The sequence below is a fragment of the Heterodontus francisci genome, chromosome 10 (assembly GCF_036365525.1).
Source record: "Heterodontus francisci isolate sHetFra1 chromosome 10, sHetFra1.hap1, whole genome shotgun sequence".
NCBI classification, from domain to species: Eukaryota; Metazoa; Chordata; class Chondrichthyes; order Heterodontiformes; family Heterodontidae; genus Heterodontus; species Heterodontus francisci.
This window is the reverse complement of record NC_090380.1, coordinates 111841182-111864985: the sequence shown is the minus strand read 5'-3', so window position 1 is coordinate 111864985 and position 23804 is coordinate 111841182. Positions and strand designations below refer to the sequence as shown.

The following is a 23804-nucleotide window of genomic DNA, read 5'->3' as shown; positions in this document are numbered from 1 at the left end:
ATGATACAGTGCAGACCATTCAGCCCTTCGTGTCTGTGCCAGCTCTCTGAAAGAGCTATGCAATTAGTCCCACTTCCCTGCTTTCCCCATAGCCCTAAAAAAAAATACTCCAAGTATCTATCTCTTTTCCAAGTATTTATCCAATTCCCTTTTGAAAGTTACTATTGAATCTGCTTCCACAGCCCTTTCAGGCAGTGAATTCCAGATCAAAACAACACTACACCAAAATAAATTCTGCTCATCTCCCCTTTCTGAGTCTTTTGTCAATTATTTCTCATCTGCTCCCCCTGTTACTGACCCTCCTGCCAGTGGAAACAGTTTCTCTCCACTCTGTGAAGAACGCCTGACAATTTTGAAGAAGAGTAAAGTCATAAAAAAAAGTTTTTTATTTGCAAAAATGAACGCAGCACTCTGCTGCTCTTGCAGGGTTTTGTTTTAATCGCCTGGCTGTGGGTTAGCAAGACTGCTGGGGGCTGGCATTGCATAGATGATGATGATGATGATCTGTGATGCTCTCTGCTTGTCTCCTGTATAAAGCAGCAGCCCCGGAGTACAGCAGCCTGGCTTCTTAGAACACGCACCACCGAGAGCTGGAGGAGGCTCAGAAGAACCGCTCTGGAGGCTGCCCCGTCTGTGCAATCGGACTGGGATCGGCGTTGACTTGGCGGTGACTGCTCTGCACCGCTCACTCGCTCCCTACCGCTGATTCTGCTTTGCGACGTATTCGCGCCGACCCTTAAATTTGCGTTGCATTTTTTTTTTCGTTGCGACGCCCCTGATCTTGCACCGAGTCCTTATTTTTGCAGGATCGCCAATTTATGTTACTTTTTTTGCAGGAGATCTGATTTAAAATGGCACCTCTTTTTGCGGAAAACCTGATTTGAATTGCACCTTTTTTTAAATTGCAAGGAACCCTGATTTTGTGTCTGTTGTATCAGCTGGTGTCTTGAATTACATTGCGCCCCTCTTCCCTCCAGTTCTCTGAGTTGCATTGCGCTCCTTTTTCCTCCAGTTCTCTGAGTTGCATTGCGCTCCTTTTTCCTCCAGTTCTCTGAGTTGCATTGCGCTCCTTTTTCCTCCAGTTCTCTGAGTTGCATTGCGCCCCTTTTTCCTCCAGTTCTCTGAGTTGCATTGCGCTCCTTTTTCCTCCAGTTCTCTGAGTTGCATTGCGCTCCTTTTTCCTCCAGTTCTCTGAGTTGCATTGCGCTCCTTTTTCCTCCAGTTCTCTGAGTTGCATTGCGCCCTTTTTTGCGACTCCCGCTCCCACTCGGTGCCCCAATGCTCCCGCCCCAGGCGCTGTCCACTCGGCTGTTGGTGCTGATACTGTGCGGGATCCTGGGCAGCGGCTCCAGCACTCGGGTTTTGAGCGGTGAGTACAGTGCTATCCTCACCCCTTTAATGTGGGTCTGTGTCTGCACGGCCTAGGCTCAGGGTCTGATCGAGTTTCAGTCTGCGGGAAGGGTTAAAGTAGAGCAGCACAGGGCAATCTCAGAGAGACTTCAAGTTGAACATCTCTTCTCTCATTCAGTTTGCATGTGTGTTACTTTCAAGTGTGTAGTTTAGTGGTGTGTGCCTATTTGCCTGTGTTTCTTTCAGTGTGACTTACTCTAAGGTAGGTCATACAACCCCAAGTATCACCTGTGGCACAGTCTCTGGGTTTTAAGCCCCACTCAATCTCAGCTGGCACTCCCACTGCAGTACCGAGGGAGTGCTGCACTGTCAGAGGTGCCATCCTTCAGAGGAGATGTTAAACCAAGGCCCCTGTCTTTCCTCTCAAATGGACGTAATGGTATCGACGAAGAGCAGGAGCATTCTCAGTAGTGTCATGGACAATATTTATCCCTCAATCAACACCTAAAATTCATATTTTCTTGTCATTATGACATCGCTGTTTGTGGGAACTTGCTGTGCATAGATTTGCTGTTGTGTTTCCAACATTACACCAGTGACTACACTTCAGAAGTACTTCATTGTCTGTGATGTACTTTGGAACAGAGTGAGGTTGCGAAAAGTGCTATATAAATGCAAGTCCTCTCTTTAATGCTTTGAGATAATTGCTAAGGACAATGAAACTCGTCTGTCAGTAATGCAATTGGAAAGTCATGGGTGCATACTTGAAATATTGCTCCCTATATGTATTGTTCCTCTGTCCCTTACTGTATTTGTTTGTATTTATATGTGTGTGTAGATCTATGTGTATGTGTATCACCTTTCTGTCTGTATGGGCTATATGTGTGTGTTGCTCTGTGTGTATGTGACTATCTGAGTGTATGTCTATCCTATATTTGCATTTCTCTTTGTCATTGTCTGAGTATGTGTGTTTATGTGCATGAGACAGAATGTGTGTGTGCGTGTGTATTATGTGTGTCTTACTATATGTGTATGCATTTCTCTCTACCACTATCTGGGTGCATGTGTGTGTGTGTGTGTGTGTCTATCCCACTATATGCTTGTGCATTTCTCTGTCACTTTCTAGGTGCATGTGTCTGTGTTTGTGTGTATCCTATATACATGTGCATTTCTGTCTGCCACTATCTGGGTGCATGTGTGTGCGTGTGTGTGTTTGTCTTTGTGTGTGCGTCTCTATCCTATTGTATGTGTGTGCATTTCTCTGTCACTTTCTGGATGTGTGTGAGTGCATCTGTGTGCTTGAGTGTGCCAGTAAGTGCGCGTGAGTGTGCATGCATGTGTGAGTATGTGTGACTGTGTGAATGTGAGTTTGTGTGTCTCATTTCATTTGTATGCATATGCACTACATTCACTTTCTGTGTGTGAGTGTGTGTGTGTGTGTGTGCATTTATCTCTATCGCCATCTGTGTGTGTATGTGTGCATGGGTGTATGTGTGATTGAGCGAGTGGGTGAATGTCTGTCCATCTGTGTGAGAGTGTGTGTGACTCCATCTTACTATATGTCTGCATTTCTCTGTGGCCCATTTCTATATCTGTGTCACTGTCTGGCTGTCTCTTTCCTGTGTGTGATAAAACACTGCAAGTCTCACTCTTTCTAACCCCACAACTTTTCAAAAGAGTCCCGTTTCTTGCACGGTTCACTTCTCTTGTTTTCTCCTGCTTTTGCTCTCATCTCGTTCCTCATTGATTTTTGTTAGCGAGAAACATAATCCATTGTAAAAGTCTTTAAAATCCACATCCCGTCCCTCGTCTATCCTCAGTAGCCATCTATTGATGGGGAGCAGCAGCTGTGTGAATTGGGGTGTAGTATAATTTATATCTTCTTCCATCACAAATCAAAAGCATGCCAAGTCTTTCTGCTGAAAAGAAAAAAAGTTCTTAATTGTCACTGTAACTTATGAGGGGAAAATAATATAGGCTTAAAATGATTGTAATTTGCTATGGGTTCATATTTGGATGGATCGAGATGTGTCATTTTGTGCTGGCAATTAAAAAAAATGCTAATCACTGAAAAAGGTACTTTAACAATTTGACATTTATATCACAGTGTTCCTGACTTTACAGTTCTTTAATGGCTAGTTCTGAGTGCTGACAAGAGTAGTTATGAAGTTGGCTGTGGTACACAGAGTAATTCATCCTGAAATATAGCACATCATATTTACCAGTAATGGGACAGTAAAGAGCTGGGCCGCATCGACGGGGAAGATCTCTGGTTCATTTCTGTGTTATGCTGGCTGATTTCAGCCATTACAGTTAGCCTCAGTCGACCTGTACTAGGAAAGGCAAAATGAGCCCTGGTTCCTGCTCCAGTTGCAAAAGACCTTATGTTTGGATGCTTTTTCAAGGTCAGATCGGGGTCAATGCTGATACCTCCCTTCCTGATGTCTGGGCAGGACCTCAGAAAATGGTTCTCCAAAGTCCTTTAGGGAAGGAAATCTTCCATCCTTGCCAAGTCTGGGTCTATATGTGTCTCCAGTCCCACACCAATGTAGTTGACATCTTAACTGTCCTCTGACGTGGCCTAGTGAATCACTCAGCCATTATCAAACCGCTACAAACACAAATTGCAGTGGTTCAAGAGGAACATTGACTGCCACCTTCTAATGGGAAGTAAGGATGGGCAACAAATGATACAGTGCTATGGGATCTTTTACGTTCACCTGAGAGAGCAGACAGGGCCTCAGTTTAACATCTCATTCAAGGGACAGCATTCTTGGCAGTGCAGCATTCCCTCAGTACTGCACTGAAAGTTCAGCCTGGATTACAGGCTCAGATCTCCACAGTGGGGGTGCAAGCCACAACCTTCCGACTCAGAAGGTGAGAACCTACCTGTCGCCTAAAACCTACCTCTTTGACCAAGCTTTTGGACGTTCCTCCTGCTAGATTCTTCTTTGGCTCAGCAACCATTCATTTTAGGTAACGCTCCACTGAAGCACCTTGGGACATTTTCCCACATTAAAGGCGCTATCTAAATGCTATTTGTTGCTGTAATAGTCTGTTAAGTTTACCAATTTCAGCTGTGGGTATAGTGGGGAGTGGGCTGGGGGCTGCAGGAGGAATCACATTGGGTCACACATTTCCAGGCTAATGATCAGCCCGGGTTCCTCCTCTTGATTGTTATCCAGTTAGTCTTCTTAGAAAGTGCATGTTAAGCACAGACAGGGTGGCTGCAGTACACGAGTAATTTATCATGAAATGTAGCACATCATATTTACCAGTAATGGGATACTAAAGAGCTGAGCTGTAGAGGTTCAGCCCTCGGTCTGTGTTGTGTTAGCTGATCTCAACTGAAACAGCATGATATTGAGAGAGTGATGGGAAAGTAAAGACAGGACAGGATAGGACTTGGTTGAGATGTTGCTCAAGGTTGAATAGCCTGTAGACACTTGCTGTTTAGATACATACATGGATGACTCGATGTCCCAAAGGGACATATAATGGGCTAGATACAGAATAAAGCTCCCTCTACACTGTCTCATCAAACACTCCCAAGGCACAGACTATGTGAGGTGCCACAGAGCTAAGCCCATATTGTAGCAAAGGCGGGCACCATCAAAAGCTGAAGAGGGAAGATGTAGGGGAGAAACTGGCAGCTATGAATGGAGACAGGAACTGCCATTTGTAGCCTGGCATGGGTAGATATAGCCTAATTAATTGTGGCGAGATCACAGAAAGAAAGAACTTGCATTTATATAGCACTTTTCACAACCCCAAGAATCCTATAAAAGCACTTTACAACTAATTATTTGACATGCAGTTACTGTTGTATTGTAGGAAACATGACAGCCAACTGTACAAAGCAAGATTGCACAAACAACAATGTGGTCATGACCAAATAACCTAGTTTTTTTTAGTGTTGTTGGTTGAGGGATAATATTGGCCAGGACACCAGGAGAACTCCTGTGCTCTTCTTTGAAATAGTGACCTGGGATCTTTTACATCCTCCTGAGAGGGCAGATGGGGCTTCGGTTTGAAGTCTCATCCGTAGGACAGCACCTCCTGTCTATTTGGAAAACCGAAGCCATTATCTTTGGTCCCAGCCACAGACTCTGTTCCCGAGCCACTGACTTCATCCCTCTCTCTGCCAACTATCTCACTCCCAGTCGATTTAAAAATTCTCATCCTTGTTTTCAAATCTCTCCATGGCCTTGCCCTTCCTATCTCTGTAAACTCCTCCACACCAACAATCCTCCGAGATATCTGCACTCCTCTAATTCTGGCCTCTTGACCATCCCCAATTTTAATTGCTACACGATTCATGGCAGTGCCTTCAGCTGCCAAGGCAGGAATTCCCTCACTAAATTTCTTTGCCTTGCTTTCCTGCTTTAAGACCTTGCTTAAAACCTAGCTGTACCCTAATATCTTCGTATATGACCTGATGTAAATGTTTTTATGATAAGACTCTTGTGAAGTGCCTTGGAATGTTTTACTAGCTAAAGGTGCTATATAAATAGAGTTGGTGATGTGGTTGACCATGCAGCACTCCCTCTGCACTGCACTGGGAGTGGCAGCCTAGATCTTGTGCTCAAGTCTTTGGAGTGGAGAGTTAAACGTATGAATTTGATATTTAAAGGCGACAGTGTTACCCATTGAGCTGTGGTTGGTACTAACGTCCTAGAAACTGCGTTTTATTTTTTGCTTGGCACTGAGGGGAGGCTCGTGAGGTGGGAATTCTCTTTCTTGCAGGTCAGACTGTGTGCTATGGCGGCCCAGAATATCCCTGCTACAAGATTGCCTACTTTCAGGACCTGAGCAGACGCATTGGTTTTGAGGAGGCGAGTCAGGCCTGCGAGATGGACGGGGGAGCCCTGGTCAGTATCCAGTCAGCCACCGAGCAAAGACTGATCCAGAGTCTCTTGCAGGACCTGACCAAGTCTGGCTCTGGGCTTTCGGATGGAGATTTCTGGATTGGATTGAGGCGGAGCGGTGAGGGACAGTCTCTCAGCACATTCAGCGGCTGTCCTGACCTCTACATGTGGACAGATGGAAGTGCAGCAACTTTCAGGTAAATGCAGTCCTGCTCAATCATGGTTGAAGGATCTAATCCCCTGCGCCTCATGCGTTCTCTTAGTGCTGGTCGACCAGTGCCTGAAAAAGATGAGCTGCTTTAATTGTAGAATGATACAGCACTGAAGGAGGCCATTCAGCACACCGTGCCTGTGCCAGCTCTTTGAAAGAGCTGTCCAATTCCTCCCACTCCCCTGCTCTTTCCTCTTAGCCCTGCAAATATTTCATTTTCAAGTATCTATCCAATTCCCTTTTTAAAGTTACTATTGAATCCATCCATTCAGGCAGCACATTATAGATCATTGCAACTCCCTGCAATAAAAGAAATCTTAACTCTCCCCTGGTTCTTTTGCCAATTATCTTAAATCTGTGTCCTCTGGTTATGGACCTTCCTGTTAGTGGAAACAGTTTCTGCTCATTTACTCAGCCAAATCCCTCATAATTTCAAATGTGTGTAGCTTGGATTCTGTGAAATCAGCGCCTGTGGGATAGATCCCTACATTTATGTTAACCCAGTGGCAGTGTTAGCAGACCACAAGACAATATTTGGTGTAAGATTCTGCTGGGATAAGTTTGCTGATTATGAAAGTGGTCACTGATCTCACAAAGTCCAAATCAAACAATCCAGCAGCATAAAAGGGGCTATAGATGCAATAACATCTAGGGGGTAACATTGCCACAGAATTGTCTGGTTCTGTTGGATGATGTGTGGATTGGAGAACTGCGAGAGAGAGCAGGTTGGGTCCGACAGTTCCCAACCCTCCTGGATTGCCCTGGAGTCTCCAGGAATTAAAAACTGACTTCTAGCCTTTATTGCAAGCAATCCCATAAGAAAATCATAGGAGCATTAAAACAAAAATAGTCTTTTTAAAAACAAAATCTGTTAGTTGTAAAAATACCCGATGTGGGGGGAAAAAAGGCTGATTGATGGAAGTAAAGGATCATCCAATTGGATAATGAAGAGTCTGTGTGATTCCCTGTTGATGCAGGAAGGCAGGGCACTACAAGGATAGACATGCTGGCTGACCAATGGCGGGAGTGTGGGGAGGGGGTGGCTGGTGACACCTTTCAGGAATGTGTCCCACCAGAGTTGGCAGCCCTATTGTGGTGCTGGGGCTGAGGTTTGGTTGCCTTTTGCAAAGCTTCATCGCTGAGCTGTGGCAATAAATATGCAAGTACTGTCCTCTGGTGGTGAGTAGTGGATATATCAGCACTCGACAGTCATAGGTCCTTTGTGGTTATGCAACATTTATTCATCTTTGCATAATTAGTTGCTTCATACCAAGAGCAGCCACCTTAAGAGGCAATTAGAGCCTTCTGGTGATTTTACGATTTTTATTTTACAATTATTTTTAATAGCCAGTGGTGCTGCTCTTTGTTAAATATGGGTTTAATCAAAAATGTTAAGATCAGGTAAAGCCCCGTTGTTCTGGACTCCCTCATCAGAGGAAATAGTTTGTCGATCTACCTTATCAACACTTTTGACCATCCTAAACACCTCAATCAGATCATCTCTCAATCTTCCATACTCAAGGGAATAAAAGTCTAGTTTATACAAATTGTCCTCATAATTTAAACTAGGGGTCACCAACATTTTCTTTAGTGAGAGCTACTTATAAACAAAAAAAATCACGAGCCACTGATACATATATTGAAAAAATATGGATAGATAAATGCAAACGAAATATGTGGTTATTAGAATTACATTATGATATATTTAACTTTATTTCAGTGTGATACTTGACACTATGTGTCCACCAGTCCTGTGAAATTTGGCTTGTAACTGGGGAGGGAAAACCTGATGGAGTCATTCAGATGCTCGTTGGTCAGTTGGCTTCGATATTTCAGCATCCATGGTTCGAGCTTACGGTAACTTTCTCTCCTCGAAAATGATTAGCTGGCTAGCTACTCCCGTCCCGGGGTCTGGCTCCTCCCTCCAGGTACGGACTCTTCCCCAGGTCTGGCTGCTCCCTCCAGGTATGGACTCTTCCCTGGATTTGGCTGCTCCCTCCAGGAATAGACTCTTCCCCCAGGTCCGGCTGCTCCCTCCAGGAACAGACTCTTCCCCGGGTCTGGCTGCTCCCTCCAGGAACGGACTGTTATCTGAGGACATGCTAACCTGGGCCTTGCTAAAAAACAACACATCTAATTGGTTAGCTGTGACCAGTGGATATAAGGTCTACCATGATTGGTTGGAGAGCACAGGGTAGTTGGAGCAGTGCTCAGTGGGAGCCAATTAGAATCAAAACAAGTGGCGCAAAGACAGCATGGGGGGCGGTGTCCAGGCCGGATACAGATCAAAGAGCAGAGACACATCAAATAATCTCCATTATACCAAGGGGTGCATTGTAATACATTGTAGTTTTATTTTCTCTTTTAAAAGAAAACTTTTCTTTTTAAGTGCAATTTTTCAAAGCTTTATGTGAGCTACTCAAAGACCGACAGCAAGCTCCCAATAGTTCGCGATCGGCATTTTGCTGACCCTGATTTAAACTCTTTAGCACAGTATTTTCTGGTTAAAAAGCAAATCAGCCTTGCTCGAAGAATAGGAACATCTTAGGAACAGGAGGAGGTCAATCAACCCCTTGAGCCTTCAGTGAAATCATAGCTGATCTGTATTTTGACTCAATCCAGCCACCTCAGTGCCCTATCTCATAATACCTTTGGCCAGCAAAAATCGATCTCAGAATTAAAATGATTAATTGAGCTGCATCTACTGCTTTGAGTGGGAGCGAATTCCATATTCTACCCCCCCCCCCACCCTTTGCATGAAGACGTGTTTCCTAACTTCCCTCCTGAATAGGCTGGGCTCTCATAGCCTCTTAGGCGAGATAGTGGAACTGGTGCTGATGACTCTTGCTTCACACAAAAGCACAGTACAGATAAAAAACAAAAATGCTTGCAGATTTAACCAGCAATCATTGAGTTGTCACGTTCTTTACTTTCTGCCCCAGGAACTGGTATACAGATGAGCCTTCTTGTGGCAGTGAGGCGTGTGTGGTGATGTACCACCAACTGACAGCTCAGCCTGGGCTAGGTGGACCCTACCTCTATCAGTGGAATGATGACCGATGTAACATGAAGCACAATTTCATCTGCAAGTATGCATCAGGTATGACTGGCCCGCCATGATGAAGCTACTACTGGAGGCCCCGACTTGTCGAGCTTCTCCTCTGTCTATTGTGTGCCAAGTGATATGATCTGTTATGACTTATGATATTGATAGATATCAGACTCACTTATGCAGCTGAGGGGGAGGAAAAGTCTCAATGGTTCAGCAAGTTTTCCCTACATCTCATGACAACAGGAGCATTGGAATTAAACACTTCCTGCTTCCCATCCCCACCATCACCTCCAGAACCGTGTAATCCATTGGGAAAAGCAAACAAAAAAGAGGAAAAACCCAGGTCTAATACACTGGGAAATTCCTCTCTGACCCCCTCAGGTGATCGAAACCAATCCGAAGATCACGCAGTCCCCGAGTTATCTCGATGTGTATATTTACCTTCTGCATAATGTGATCTCTAATATACACAATGCTTCGGAAATAAATCAGTAATCAGCTTCTTATTATCATGAGGATAAATCTGGCATAATGATATTATTACAAATCCTCTGTTTCAACATGACACTTCTGAAATGATACAGGAGGAGGTCGTTCCATCCATCGTGTCTGTGTCGACACTTTGAAAGACCTATCCAATTAGCCCCACTCATCTGCTCTTTCCTCATAGCCATGCAAACTTTTCCCTTTCCAGTATTTATCCAATTCCTGTTTGAAAATTACTATTGAATCTGTTTTCACCGCTCTTTCAGACAGTGCATTCCAGATCATAACAACTTGCCGTGTAAAAAAAAAACTCATCTGTTCTTTGCCAATTATCTTAAAGCTGTGTCCTCTGGTTACTGATCCCCTTGCCAGTGAAAACAGTCTCTCATTTACTCTATCAAAACCATTGATAATTTTGAACGCCTCTGTTATATTTCCCCTTAACCTTCTCTGCTCTAAGAACAGTTCCAGCTTCTCCAGTCCCTCTGCCTCAGTGACGTGGAACACTTATTATGTATTATTAGTATGTATTTGGACTAGTTATCACAAACTGGAACCCAGATAATGACCCACCGCTCTTACACTATGCAAGTCCTGTAAAAACTAACATAAGATGAGCCATTCATATCGTAGCTCATTCCCTCATGTCAATCGCACTGTAACAGGAGTGCAGATCTATGACAGGGTTGAGTTTGCCCTAATAGGAAAGCAAAATATTGCAGATGCTGGAAATCTGAAATAAAAACAGAAAATTCTGGAAATACTCAGCAGGTGGCAGCATCTACGGAGAGAGAAGCAGAGTTAACATTTTGATGACCCTTCATGATGATCTGAAATATTAACTTTCTTTCTCCCTCTACAGGACTTGATGTATCCATCTATGAGCACTCGTTTAAGTATGTCCTGGGCTCATGCCGAGGTAGTAGTTGGCGAGAACTAGTCTACAGCCTGTCCTAGACTTGCTGTAACTAGCCATGTTTCCTCTCAGTGCTTTGTTCCAGTGACATTCTCCCTCTTCTCCTTCTACAAACACACACTGTCAACCACCACTGCAGTAAACAACTGCTTGCTCCATTATCAGGAGCCAATATGGGCTCTCGCTGTTTTGCAGCCTTTAACTAGCTCCCCATGCTGACTGTGAATGAAACACTTCTAAGGCACTATTCCTGCAAAAGGTTTTTATGTGAAAACATGCTGGGATTTTTCTCATCCTTGTGACATTATTCAGTTGAAGAAAGGATGCTGCATATTACCGTTCTTTCTCTGTTGACAGAAAACTTCTTGAGTAATGAATTTGGGGACCGTGTGGAGCCAGACTATGGTAAGTGAAATGTGACCATTTACTTGCACATTCAGTTACTTATTCAGTCACAGAGGGATCTAGGTGTTCTAGTGTATGACTCACAAAATGTTATGCAGGTACAGCAAGTAATAAAGAAGGCTAATGGAATGCTATCCTTTATTACAAGAGGAATTGAAAATAAAAGTAAGGGTGTTATGTTTCAGTTATACAGGGCATTGGTGAGATAACATCTCAAATACTGTGTGCAGTTTTGGTCTCCTTATTTAAGGAAGGATATGAATGCCTTGGAGGCAGTTCAGAGGAGGTTTACTAGATTGATCCTGGAATGAGCGGGTTGTCTTATGAGGAAAGGTTGGACAGACTTGCCTTGTTTTTACTGGAGTTTAGAAGAGTGAGGGAAGACTTGATTGAAGTATGTAAGATCCTGAATGGTCTTGACAAGGTGGATGTGGACAGGATGTTTCCTCTTGTGGGGGAGTCCAGAACTAGGGGGCACTGTTTTAAAATTAGGGGTCATCCTTTTAGGACAGAGATGAGGAGAAATATTTTTCCCTCAGAGGGTTGTGCGACTTTGGAGCTCTGTGCCTCAGAAGGAGGTGGAGGCGGAGACATTAAATATTTTTAAGGTGGAGGTAGATAAATTCTTGTTAGGCAGGGAATCAAAGATTATCGGAGGTAGATGGGAATGTGGAATTGGCGACACAAACAGATCAGGCATGATCTTATTGAATGGTGGAGAAGGCTAGAGGGGCCGAATGGCCTACTTCTCCTAATTTGTATGCTCGTGTTTTCATATTTTCGAACAGAAGTTTCAGCCTTTGATACTTGGTCTAAAGTCTATCCTGGGATTGTTATACTTGTACCATTCAGTGATAGCTGGCCTTCACTTATTCTTTTTAGAGATACAGCACTGAAACAGGCCCTTCGGCCCACCGAGTCTGTGCCGACCAAGAACCACACATTTATACTAACCCTACAGTAATCCCATATTCCCGACCACCTACCTACACTAGGGGCAATTTACAATGGCCAATTTACCTATCACCTGCAAGTCTTTGGCGGTGGGAGGAAACCGGAGCACCCGGCAAAAACCCACGCGGTCACAGGGAGAACTTGCAAACTCCACACAGGCAGTACTCAGAATTGAACCCGGGTCCCTGGAGCTGTGAGGCTGCGGTGCTGACCACTGCACCACTGTGCCACCCGTGATATTTGCAATAAAATGTGATAGTGATTGCATGGAATTTTTCTGTCCAATAGTTAAACAGACACATTTATTTCAAAATGGTTTAATACCAATTCTAACAACAACTTGCATTTTTATGGTATCTTTAATGAAGTAAAACATCCCGAGGAGCTTCACAGGAATGATTATCAAACAAAATTTGACACCAAGTAACACAAAGAGATATTAGGACAGTAGCCAAAGCTCGATGAAAGTGGCAGGTTTTAAGGAGCATCTTAAAGGAGGAGAGAGAGAGGCGGAGAGGTTTAGGGAAGGAATTCCTGAGTTTAGGGCCTTGGTAGCCATAGAATGGTAGAGCGATGAATATCGGGGACGCTCAAGCTGGAGGACTGAACCAGAGATCTTCACTTTCCACCACATCAGCCTCCATATCCAAAGGATCATCCCCCGCCATTTCCGCCACCTCCAGCGTGATGCCACTACCAAATGCATTTTCCCCTCCCTTCCCCTGTCAGAATTCCGAAGGGATCGTTCCCTCCGCGACACCCTGGTCCACTCCTCCATTACCCCCACAACCTCGTCCCCGTCCCATGGCACCTTCCCCTGCAATCGCAGGAGGTGTAATACCTGCCCATTTACCTCCTCTCTCCTCGCTGCTCACAATGTGGTCTCCTCTACATTGGGGAGACCAAGTGCAGACTGGGTGACCGTTTTGCGGAACACCTCCGCTCAGTCCGCAAGCAGGACCCTGAGCTTCTGGTTGCTTGCCATTTCAACACTCCCCCCTGCTCTCATGCTCACATCTCTGTCCTGGGATTGCTGCAGTGTTCCAGTGAACATCAACGCAAGCTCGAGGAACAGCATTTCATCTATCGATTAGGCACACTACAGCCTGCCGGACTGAACATTGAGTTCAATAATTTCAGAGCATGACAGCCACCCATTTTACTTTCATTTTTAGTTCTTTTTTCTTTTTTACATTTTTTGCCATCTTTTTTTTGCATTTATTTCATTTCATCTTAGTTTGTTCAGTTTGCTTACCCACTGTTTTTTTTCCACGTTTGCACTTGCTGCTGTTCAATATTCAGTCCGTTAACACCTTATCTATACTAACGCTTTGTCTTTCAACACACCATTAACATATTGTTTGCCTTTGCTCCATGACCTTTTGGTCAGCTATGTGGCCTTGTCCAATCTATACCTTCTCCTTTGTTATCTCTTGCCCCACCCCCACCTCACTTGCTTATAACCTGTGACATTTCTAATATTTGTCAGTTCCGAAGAAGGGTCACTGACCCGAAACATTAACTCTGCTTCTCTTTCCACAGATGCTGCCAGACCTGCTGAGTGAATCCAGCATTTCTTGTTTTTATTTCAGATTTCCAGCATCTGCAGTATTTTGCTTTTATGATCTAGAGATCTTTCCCATTTGTACGGCCCAGCTCTTTACAGTCCTGCGACTGGTGACCATATCAACAACAGCAACAACTTGCATTTATCTAGCACCTTTAGTGCAGTAAATCCTCCCAATATGCTTCCCAACATAATGAGACAAAAATACAGTCACCAAAATAGCAGACTGAGGAACTTCATTGGACCACAGTAACGTGTTCTAGTATCACACAGCACAACATCATCCATTTGTTGGTAAAAACGTTCGCAGTGATACCTGAATATAAAACCTCTGACTAAAGTGAAGAGCTCCCTCCCTGCCCCATGCATCAGTGGGTAAAAGCAACTGTGAGGTGGAGGAAAGCCAGTCAGAACAGAAGGATCCAAGTTCAACACTGTTTCGCCATTCAGTTAGAGCATAGCTGATCTGTACCGCAACTCTATTTATCCGCCTGAGCTTCGTGTCCCTTGCTACTGTTGTCCAGCTGTGGAATTCAGTGAGGCCAGTGGGTGGTGGTGGTACGGTTATTTAATCATTGTCCTCTGAGGAAGGCTAAGGGCTTCCAGGACCCCCCCAAGCACAAACCCAGTACAAGCCCAACTCTTCCCAAAAGGAAGAAAGAGTGAAAAGAAAAGCATTGGATTAGGATTTCCCATGCTCAGGTTCTCATAAACAAGCTTGCAGAACACGATTAATAATTCACTATAAATACTGGACAGCAGAAATGTTTGGAATCCCATGCATTTAAAAAAAAAAGAATCATTCTTCGAGAGGCATTCATCACTGGCAAGGCTGGCATTTATTGCCCATCTCTAGTTGCCCCTTGAGTCGGTGGTGATAGGCCTTCTTCTTGAACCACTGCAGTCCTTGTGGTGAAGGTACGGTTCGGTTTGGGAGTTCCAGGATTTGGACCCAGCGATATTGCCACACCTAACAACCAGAACTATTGCTGGTTGGTGAGATCAGAGCTGTCCCGCGCACACTTGGGGTGCGGATGATGTATTCCCTTGCCAGCCACGTGTAACATAGGGCGGAATTTAATGGGCCGTGCTGAGACGGGTTAGGCAGTGGGGGGCCCATAGAATTACGAAGGGGTGGTGGCGCGGAGGACCTGTCACTTTCCTGTTGTACCGTGATTAGGTAGGGCTCGGGAAAGGCCAATCTGTAGCCACTTAAGGGCCTATTCCCGCCACTGCTGGAATTAAACAAACGGCAGGAGGGGGGTTGCTTCCACCATGTGGGGATGTCTTGTCATAAAACAACGTGGTCTCCCTATGGGCTTGGGGATGGGTGGGCCCCTCCATGGGCCTCATCTGTGTTCCACGGAGGGCCCCCGGTGGCAAAGGCTGTCCATCCGGTAACACCACCCACCACCTCCCCACCCCCACTGCACCAACCCCCATTGCCCACCCTTTCCCCAACAGTGCCGGAGCCTGCCGGACTGGCATATATGTGGACTGAGGCCCCGCATTAGGGTTGTCAATGCTGGCTGGATGCATTCCTGGAGGTCTTATCATGTAACCTTGTGCTTTCAAATGCCTCTGACACAGTGGCGCAGTGGTTAGCACTGCAGCCTCACAGCTCCAGTGACCTGGGTTCAGTTCTGGGTACTGCCTGTGTGGAGTTTGCAAGTTCTCCCTGTGTCCGCTTGGGTTTCCTCCGGGTGCTCCAGTTTCCTCCCACATGCCAAAGACTTGTAGGTTGATAGGTAAATTGGCCGTTAGCAATTGCCCCTAGTATAGGTAGGTGGTAGGGAAATATAGGGACTGGTGGGGATGTGGTAGGAATATGGAATTAGTGTAGGATTAGTATAAATGGGTGGTTGTTGGTCGGCACAGACTTGGTGGGCCGAAGGGCCTGTTTCAGTGCTGTATCTCTAAGCTAAACATCAATTGCTTAAATTATCCACCTTTGCGGTTTAACGCCTTGTCTCACCAATTTGAAGGCAAACAGATTCTACCCAATTGGATGATTCTTGGATGTCTCAAACTGTCTTTTTTCCAATCTCCTGCATGTTTACAACAAATGAATTTGTTCAAAAATAAAGACAAAACACTTTTTTTTGTTTAACGCCCCATGATTTTTCTCCTGGATGTTGCTCGTAGCAGTGTCTGGAACATTAATCTTTAGTTCCTGGAGAATATTCCTGTAGAATCCTGGACAGTTGGCAACCTTGTTCCATAACAAAATGGTTCACTCTTCTACGCCCTCTGAAGTGGCCAAGCAAACCACTTTAAGTGGCATCAAGAAGAAGACAGTGCACCAGCCCCTTCAAAGGGCAACTAGGGATGAACAATAAATGCCGAACTTGCCAGGGATGCCCAGACCCTGAGAATGAATTTTTAAAAAACTGTTGTAGAATGCTGGGTTCAGTTACATTTGTCACTGAGTTTCCGCTTTGACCCAAGCCAAAATTTCAGTTCCGTTGTGTCATCTAGGGAACTCATTTTAGAGATGGTTCCTTTTTGATTGTTCCTGCTGGAAACTGTTGTGCAAAAGGAAAGCTAGAATGATTCTAATCTTCACCAGTTTCAGAAAATGTGTCTACGGGGCCAGAGGTCAAGATTCACGCACCCAGTAATTCCGCCGATGACCAACACCACATGGTTGTGACAGAATCATCAGGTAATTTCTGACATCAGTAATTGTGTGATTAGAGCTTTTCATTCACGAGTTTAGACGACAATGGGGTAAAAATGTCTCTGGGCCTTTATTCCGTCTCACCAAAAGGCCTGAGACCGGCCTGAAAGTGGGCCTAATTTCACTCATTTGGGCCAATTGTCAGTGCCAGTCGCACCTTCACAGGCAGCTCACCCATCTCTTAAAATAAAAGCCAGGAGAGGTATAAAACAGGCTGCAATTTGCACGAAGCCCAATGCGTGATCATGGAAGTGGATCCTTGTCCCCACCGCTGTATGGGGAAATGTATCGGAACCATAGCCTCCTCCACTTCATTTACAGTTATTTGAAGCTTCTTTGTTCTATGGGCAAGGGGGTGAGTGACAACATTTACCTTTCCAGCTTATAAACGGAAATTGTTTCAGTGCTGAACTGCAGCCAGTCTGCAGTAAGGGGTGTATTCGAGGCACAACACTGACGTATTTGTCTTAGTTAGGGGCTTCCCCTCCATGCATTCTGTTAGTAAATGCATTGACCATTATGGAACTTAGTCATAAAGATCAGGAGGGTTCGATCGCTAGTCTGTTCTAAGTTGGCTGGTCACAATCTGGGCGCTGGTTAGGGGTAGTTTAATTGGCCTCAGTCAATCTGAGCTAGGGACGGGAAGAATTTATCCAAGATTTCCACCCCTGGAGGCTGTCAAGTGACTCAGGCTTGGTCCATATAGTCCCTGCGCTGAACAACCTGCTGATCGATTCTGTCTAAACTCACACGTGGAAAGTAGGATCTGGAATGAGGGCTGACGATGCCTGTGGAACTTTGGCTCTGCAATAATTAGCAGTATCAGCTAGAGTCATATATGGCATAGAAGGAGGCCATTCAGTCCATCGACTCCATGCCAGCTCTCCAAGGAGCAATCCAGTCATTCCCACTCCCCCACTCCATCCCTGTAGCTCTGAAAATGTATTTCCTTCAAGTGCCCATCCAATTTCCTTTTGAAATCATTGATTGTCTCCAGTTCCACCTCCCTCATGGGCAGAGAGTTCCAGGTCATTGCCACTCACTGCATAAAAAAGTTCTTCCTCACATTCCCCCTGCATTTCTTGCCCAAAATTTTCAATTTGTGTCCCCTAGCCCTTGCACCATCAATTAATGGGAACAGTTTTTCCTTGTCTAACTTATCTAAGCATGTCCTAATCTTGTACTCCTCAGCCAAGTCTCCCCCCATCTCCTTTGCACCAAGGGGAATAACCCCAGGTTTTTCCAACCTAACCTTGTAACTAAAATCCTGCATCCCTGGAACCATTCTGGTAAATTGTTGACTTGGTTTCACACAATGACCACATCGTGGTTTAGTGCAATTCTATTTTTATTCAATTTGGATGCTCTCGTGAGACAGTTAGATCGATTTTGTACATGTACGAAACTTCACTTTCAATCCACATTAAAGACACTTCTCTTGAGTACTCTAAATGCTAGCCTCTTGGCGTAGCTGATGCAAGTCCCTGACTTGTCACTTAAGCAATTCTAACTAAAAGCTCAAATATTACCCATAACCGGAATGGCTGGCCAGGCACGATATCCGACAGGTGATCCTCCTTCGATCCCTTGGCTCGAAGTCTGTAGTTCTTGTGTGATGGTTGGTCTGTACAGTTGTCGCTGAAGAGAGGCTCCGAACCTCCACTTTTATATGGTTTCCTTTAGTATCCAAAATGTTCAAATGTGCCCCCTCCAGTTATGAGGTCATCCGTGGGACTTATTTACTATTCTTTGTCACCTATCTGTCTTTCTGTAAACAATTTAATGCTGTGTTTTCAGAAGATATCAGTTCTGTGCAAAACAGGATAAACTGTTTACCACCTCCATTGTTTTGGTACCTCTCGTCTGTCCCTGAACGGCTGAGTTTGTTTCCTCTGGTTACAGACATGATGCAAATCGGCCATATTAGGCGTCTGCAGTTATCCACTGATTGATTTGCACCAGAACAAGTTCAAACTTGTTTCAGACTGTTGGGTTCGCTTTGCTTGGCCATTCTGCTTCCCAGCATGCTTCAGAAACGTCTCTGACCAGCCATTTTAGGTTACAGAGATTTATAATGATTCAGCATAACTTCCCTTCTTTTGTACTCTCTGCCTCTATTTATGAAACCCAAATCCCATATGCTTTGCTAACCACATTCTCAATATGTTCTGCCACCTTCAAAGATCGATTCACATGCACCCCCAGGTCCACCTGTTCCTGTACACTCTTTAGAACTGTGCCATTAAGTCTATACTGTCTCTCCCTATCTCTTCTGCCAAAATACATTACCTCATATTTGTCTGTATTAAATTCCATCCACCACTTGTCTGCCCATTCTGCCAGTCTATGTGCATCCTGTTGCAGGTTCCTATCATCCTCACTGTTTGCCACTCCTCCAAGTTTGGTATAGTTGACAAATTTTGAAATTCTACTTTGTATTTAAAGATGTAAGTCATTTATACCTAGCAAAAAAAGCAGAGGTCTGACCCTTGGGGAACACCACTGTCTACCATCTTCCAATCGGAAAAACAACTATTTACTACGACTTGCTGTTTTCTGTCCTTAAGCCAATTTTTTTATCCAGTTGGACACTGACCCTCCTATTCCATGAGCCTCAGTTTTGATTACCAGCCTTTTAAGTGGTACTTTATCAAACGTTTTCTTAAAATCCATATAGGCAACATCCACTGCATTCCCTTCATCAGGCTTCTCTGTTTCTTCATCAAAAAATTCAATTAGATTCGTCAAGCATGGATCTGCCTTTTACAAATTTATGCTGGTTATCCTTAATTAACTCAAACCTCTCCAACTGCCTGTTGATTTTGCCCCCCGATTATTGTTTCTACAATCTCACCCACTACTAATGTTAAACTAACTGATCTGTAGTTGCTCAAACTGTCCTTACACCCTTTCTTGAATAAGGTTGTCACATTTGCCACTGTCCAATCCTCTAGTACTTCCCCCACATCCAGGGAAGATTGGAAGATTATGGAAAGCCCTTCTGCTATCTCCAACCCCACTTCTTTTAGCAACTTGGGATGCAAGCCATCTAGACCAGGTGACTTGTCCACCCTAAGCGTAGCCAGCCTTTCCAGTACCTCCTCATTCTCAGTTTTTACCCTCTCCATCGCCTCTGCTGTTTCCCCTTCTGCTGATATTTTGTCAGATTCCTCTTCCTTAGTAAACACTGATACAAAGTACTCAAAAGTATTCTAGCATTGCCTTGTGCCTCTAAGCAGATATTATCCTCTTCGTTGCTAATAGGTCTCACTCCACCTCTTACTACCCATTTACTATTTACATGCAGGTAGCAGTTTTTGGGTTCCCTTTTATATTGACTGCCATTCTGTCTTCATCAGTAGCGGTCGGGGGAAAAGGAGGAACTTGTTTGTAAACTTCTAGCTTGCGTGGCTTGTCGGAATTTCTTGAACCAATAATCTTGTTTTTCAGGGATAATGCCCAATGTGGTGTACGTCATCATTCCCACAATTCCACTGCTGTTATTGCTGGTGGTTGCCCTGGCAACCTGCTGCATCCAAATGCTGAGCAGAAGGTATGTGAGCGATATTAGCCTATAGCCATGGCTGCGGCACTGGTTCTGGTGTGGATGGAGGAATGGGGGCCAATTGCTTCATAACATCCGCAAGAGGGTCAGATTTCATTCTGGTGTAAATCTTTTTATTTGAAAGAAAGGCTTGTATTTTGAATTGCGGTCAACGTTGCAATGTAGAAATACAGAAAGCTCCCACAAACAACCATATGATAATGTCCAAATATTCTGTTTTAGTGATGGGATAATTATTGTCCAGGACACTGGTGAGAATTCCCCTGCTCTTCTTCGAAATAAAGCCATTGAATCCGTTACGACCAGGTGAGAAAGAGGCCTAGGGTTGCTTTTCAGCCTTCACCTGGTCTTACTGTAACAGGGTTTAATTTTAAACACACTGTGTTTTGAGCTTCCCCTTGATGCATCGTTGTTCACCGCTTTCCAATTATAGGCAAAGAAATGAGCACAAACAGACTTTCTTAGGTTTAAAGAAGAAAAGTGAAATTTATTAAAACTTAAACTCTAATTTGGTTAGCGCCTACGGATACACATTATGCCCCATGCTAGCGTGCATACGCGATACACACATGCAAATAGAGACAGAAAAGAGCAGAAGAAAAGATAAAGTGGAACAGTTTGAGCAATCGCTGAGGAGGGGATTTTGTTACTGTGCTTTGAGCTCGCTGTAGTCCCTGATTCAAGATATGGTCTTGCTTTTCTTTGGGGCCCAGTATTCTTCTTAAACTTTGTTCACGGTAAGAGGTTCATGTGTCATCAATGGTTTTCAGTTCTCTGAGAAAGAGATGAAAGCAGACAGGAGAGGCTGTGGCAAGCCAGCCGTGTGAGGTCTTTTCAGTCCAGGAGGAAACAGCTTTCCTGCCAGTTCAAAACTCTGTGGCAAGTTCAAATTACTTCAACAGCCAGTTAGTCGTGTGAATTCGGCCATCTGAGCAGTTAACCTGGAATGCGAGCTCCTCCATCCTCAATGTCTGGTAATCAAAAGTCCATTGTGGATTAAATTGGAGCAAGGAGTAGCCCCTTTGTCCTTTCCAAGTACTGTGTGTTAATATGCAAGAATGTCTCTACAGCCAAGGATCCATTGTGGGTTTTTTTTTAACCAGTTCTATCTTCACTCCAGTGACAGTTTAAAATTAATGTTCATGTGGTGAAATTAATATTCCTCATTCTTGGCAGGTGGGGGCCTGCATGACAAATCTTTTATATGCGCCTGAGAGGGAAGACACGGTCTCTTTTTAACATCTCATCTGAAAGGCAGTACCTCCGACAATGCAACACTCCCTCAGTACTACACTTAGTGTGTCAGCCTGGATTTTACATCTCGTTTGACTTCATAGAGTCATTATGGCATAGAAGGAGGTCATTCAGCCCATCAAGTCCATGCTGGCTCTCTGTAGAGCAATCTAATTAATGGAAATAATAATCAGGAGAGATGTAAGATGGGCTGCTGATTCGTTCTCACCTGTTTTACACCATCACACAAAGCCAAATGTAGCCCCCAGAGAGTGTACAAGCTGGGGAACTGTAGATTTGAGATGCCCAGTGTCTGTATCTGGCACTGCTAAGTCAGGTCGAGAACAGCGGTGTGCAGAGTAAGGTTACCTTATTCCTGTCCCCATGTGACACTCCCAATTTCAGAAGAGCTCCTGCTACTGGACCTTAAATGCCACAGAATGCTTGTGATTTTTTGATGATCGATGTTACCACTTTTGTGCCCATTCTGTGGTAAATAACATATTAAGATTTATGCTGTGGGCCTCGGATCTAAATTGGGAACACTCAAATTCTTTGCACTTAAAATCCTTACAGCCATTAGAGAGAGATTTCCTTCCTGTTGTTCTTGGCTAGATTCAAATCAAAGTCTCGGTGGTGAAAGTGCAGTGTGGAAACCCATGGGGCAGTTGAGTCCATCTGCTTTTAGATGTGGGTGAGATTTGTTCTATTTTGACCCTGCTGCAGGAACTTCCCACTGGTCAATGCTGGTGAGATCAGGAGCCAATTAATGTGGCAAATAGTAGCATAGTGTTTAAGTTACTGGACTAGAAATCCAGAAACCGTGGCTAATGATCCAGGAGTATATGGGTTCAAATCCCACCATGGCAGTTAGAGAATTTAAACTCAATTAAAAAATAAATCAGTACACCCTGTAACTACCAGATTGTCATAGCAACCCATTTGGTTCACAGATGTCCTTCAGGGAAGGAAATGTGCTGTCTTTACCTAGTCTCTGGTGTATATGTGAGTCCAGACCCACAACAATGTGTTGCCTCTGAAATGGCCGAGCAAGCCACTCAGTGAAGTGCAATGAATACCAACAACACCCACATCCTGTGAATGAATAGAAAAAGTTGCAACAATAGCAGTCGCTAGTTGCTATTTGATGCTTGACATAATCACCTAGACTTGGCAGCTTATTATTGGACGGTACTGTAGGAAATAGACACGCTAACTGCAAGGTTGTCTCACTCACTGAAGACTTTGTTTTCTTTTATTGCTCTCAGCAAAGACCGATCGAAGAGCAGCCCAAACGAGTCGACTCTCTGGATATCCCCAGCTCCAAAGAAAGAGAACCAGGCTGATGTTTAGTAACCTGCAGGCCTGATTTAACCAGTGGAAAAGAGACAAGCAGCGACTATAGCAACACGTACCCAATCCCAACAGTCCGACAAGCTGATTATAGACCTCCAAGAGAATGCGCGCGTTGGCAAGACAAGTTTGATAGAAAGGACCAAGAAACATTCAACCAGCCCATCAAAAGAAATGGGAAAACAAAATCCCCTTCCTCTCGTCGATTTATTTTCATTGCTGTGTTCAGGATGGACCTCAGGAACCGGTGGAAGAGATGCAGTCACTGCAGGTAGTGGCAATGAGGCCAATCAGTACTGAGAGTATGCAGCTTTCGTACAAATTACAGGAGGCCGAAAAAAAAGCAAGTTCTAGACTGAAAATGTTGGCAGAGAATGGACTGCTTAGAGGTTTGAAAACATTTTGGTGGGCTGGGGATAGGATGCGGCAAAAAACACGCTCCCGATTGATAGCAGTGAATGGCTTTAGAACAATGAAGCGTTATCATTACTTCAAAGTCAAGCTTCTGGTGAAGAAGCCATGGTCAGTGATCCTGGACACAAGTGATAACCCTGACTAACAGAAAGTGGAAAGAGAAAGTCAAATTCCGCTTCACTACAAATTGGAATAGCTTCCAGAGATAAAACAAACCAGTCCTCGTTATGCCCCTCCCTTGTCCAAGCTAAGTATTTAAGTTTTTGGCATGTTCATTGCCCCTTGTTTGCTACAAATTGCGCTCGTTTTGTTGTGCTGGGAAGATATTAAGAAAGGGGGAAAAATGTGAAATATTTTTAATTAAAGTGGATTGTATGATTAAGTGAACTGTTTTCAGTTATAATTCTTCTCGGGGATGGAGGTGAGCAGAGTCAGTTTGGGGTTTGGATATTGGCATGACTGGCTGTGGTAGATTGGAACCATGTCAACCCAGCATACATCACTCAGTAATCCAATACCAGACATAGACGGGTCTGCCGCATTCGTTGGCACTAATTTAGTGATTAATGAGTTAGGCTGGTTAATTAGTGAGATCCAAAGAGTACACTTGTCACTAACCCTGAGGGTTCTTTCTACTCAGCTCTCGATCACCCAAAGCCAATGTCCTAATTGGTAGGGTGGCCCTACTTCGTCTGCCCCACCTCAGCTCATCTGCTGCTGAAATCTTCACCCATGTCTTTGTTGCCTCCA

At 44.4% G+C, this 23804-nt stretch overlaps 1 protein-coding gene across 1 annotated transcript; it reads left to right on the top strand.

The window, feature by feature from the left end:
- Window positions 1-1278: 1278 nt before the first annotated feature.
- chodl (chondrolectin) lies at window positions 1279-23346 on the top strand. Its single transcript, XM_068040064.1, has 7 exons — window positions 1279-1369; window positions 6097-6415; window positions 9372-9529; window positions 11241-11288; window positions 16379-16474; window positions 19940-20042; window positions 22556-23346. Exons 1-7 carry the CDS (start codon window positions 1279-1281, stop codon window positions 22638-22640), a joined length of 900 nt encoding a protein of 299 aa, XP_067896165.1. The 3' UTR covers window positions 22641-23346.
- Window positions 23347-23804: the final 458 nt, after the last annotated feature.

What these genes read in the sequence shown, in the direction of transcription:
- chodl (XM_068040064.1), top strand. Translation starts at nt 1,279, where the DNA reads ATGCTCCCGCCCCAGGCGCTGTCCACTCGGCTGTTGGTGCTGATACTG. An exon ending in CAGCACTCGGGTTTTGAGCG is followed by an intron (nt 1,370 to 6,096) that starts GTGAGTACAGTG and finishes TCTTTCTTGCAG; the next exon opens with GTCAGACTGTGTGCTATGGC. An exon ending in GGAAGTGCAGCAACTTTCAG is followed by an intron (nt 6,416 to 9,371) that starts GTAAATGCAGTC and finishes TTTCTGCCCCAG; the next exon opens with GAACTGGTATACAGATGAGC.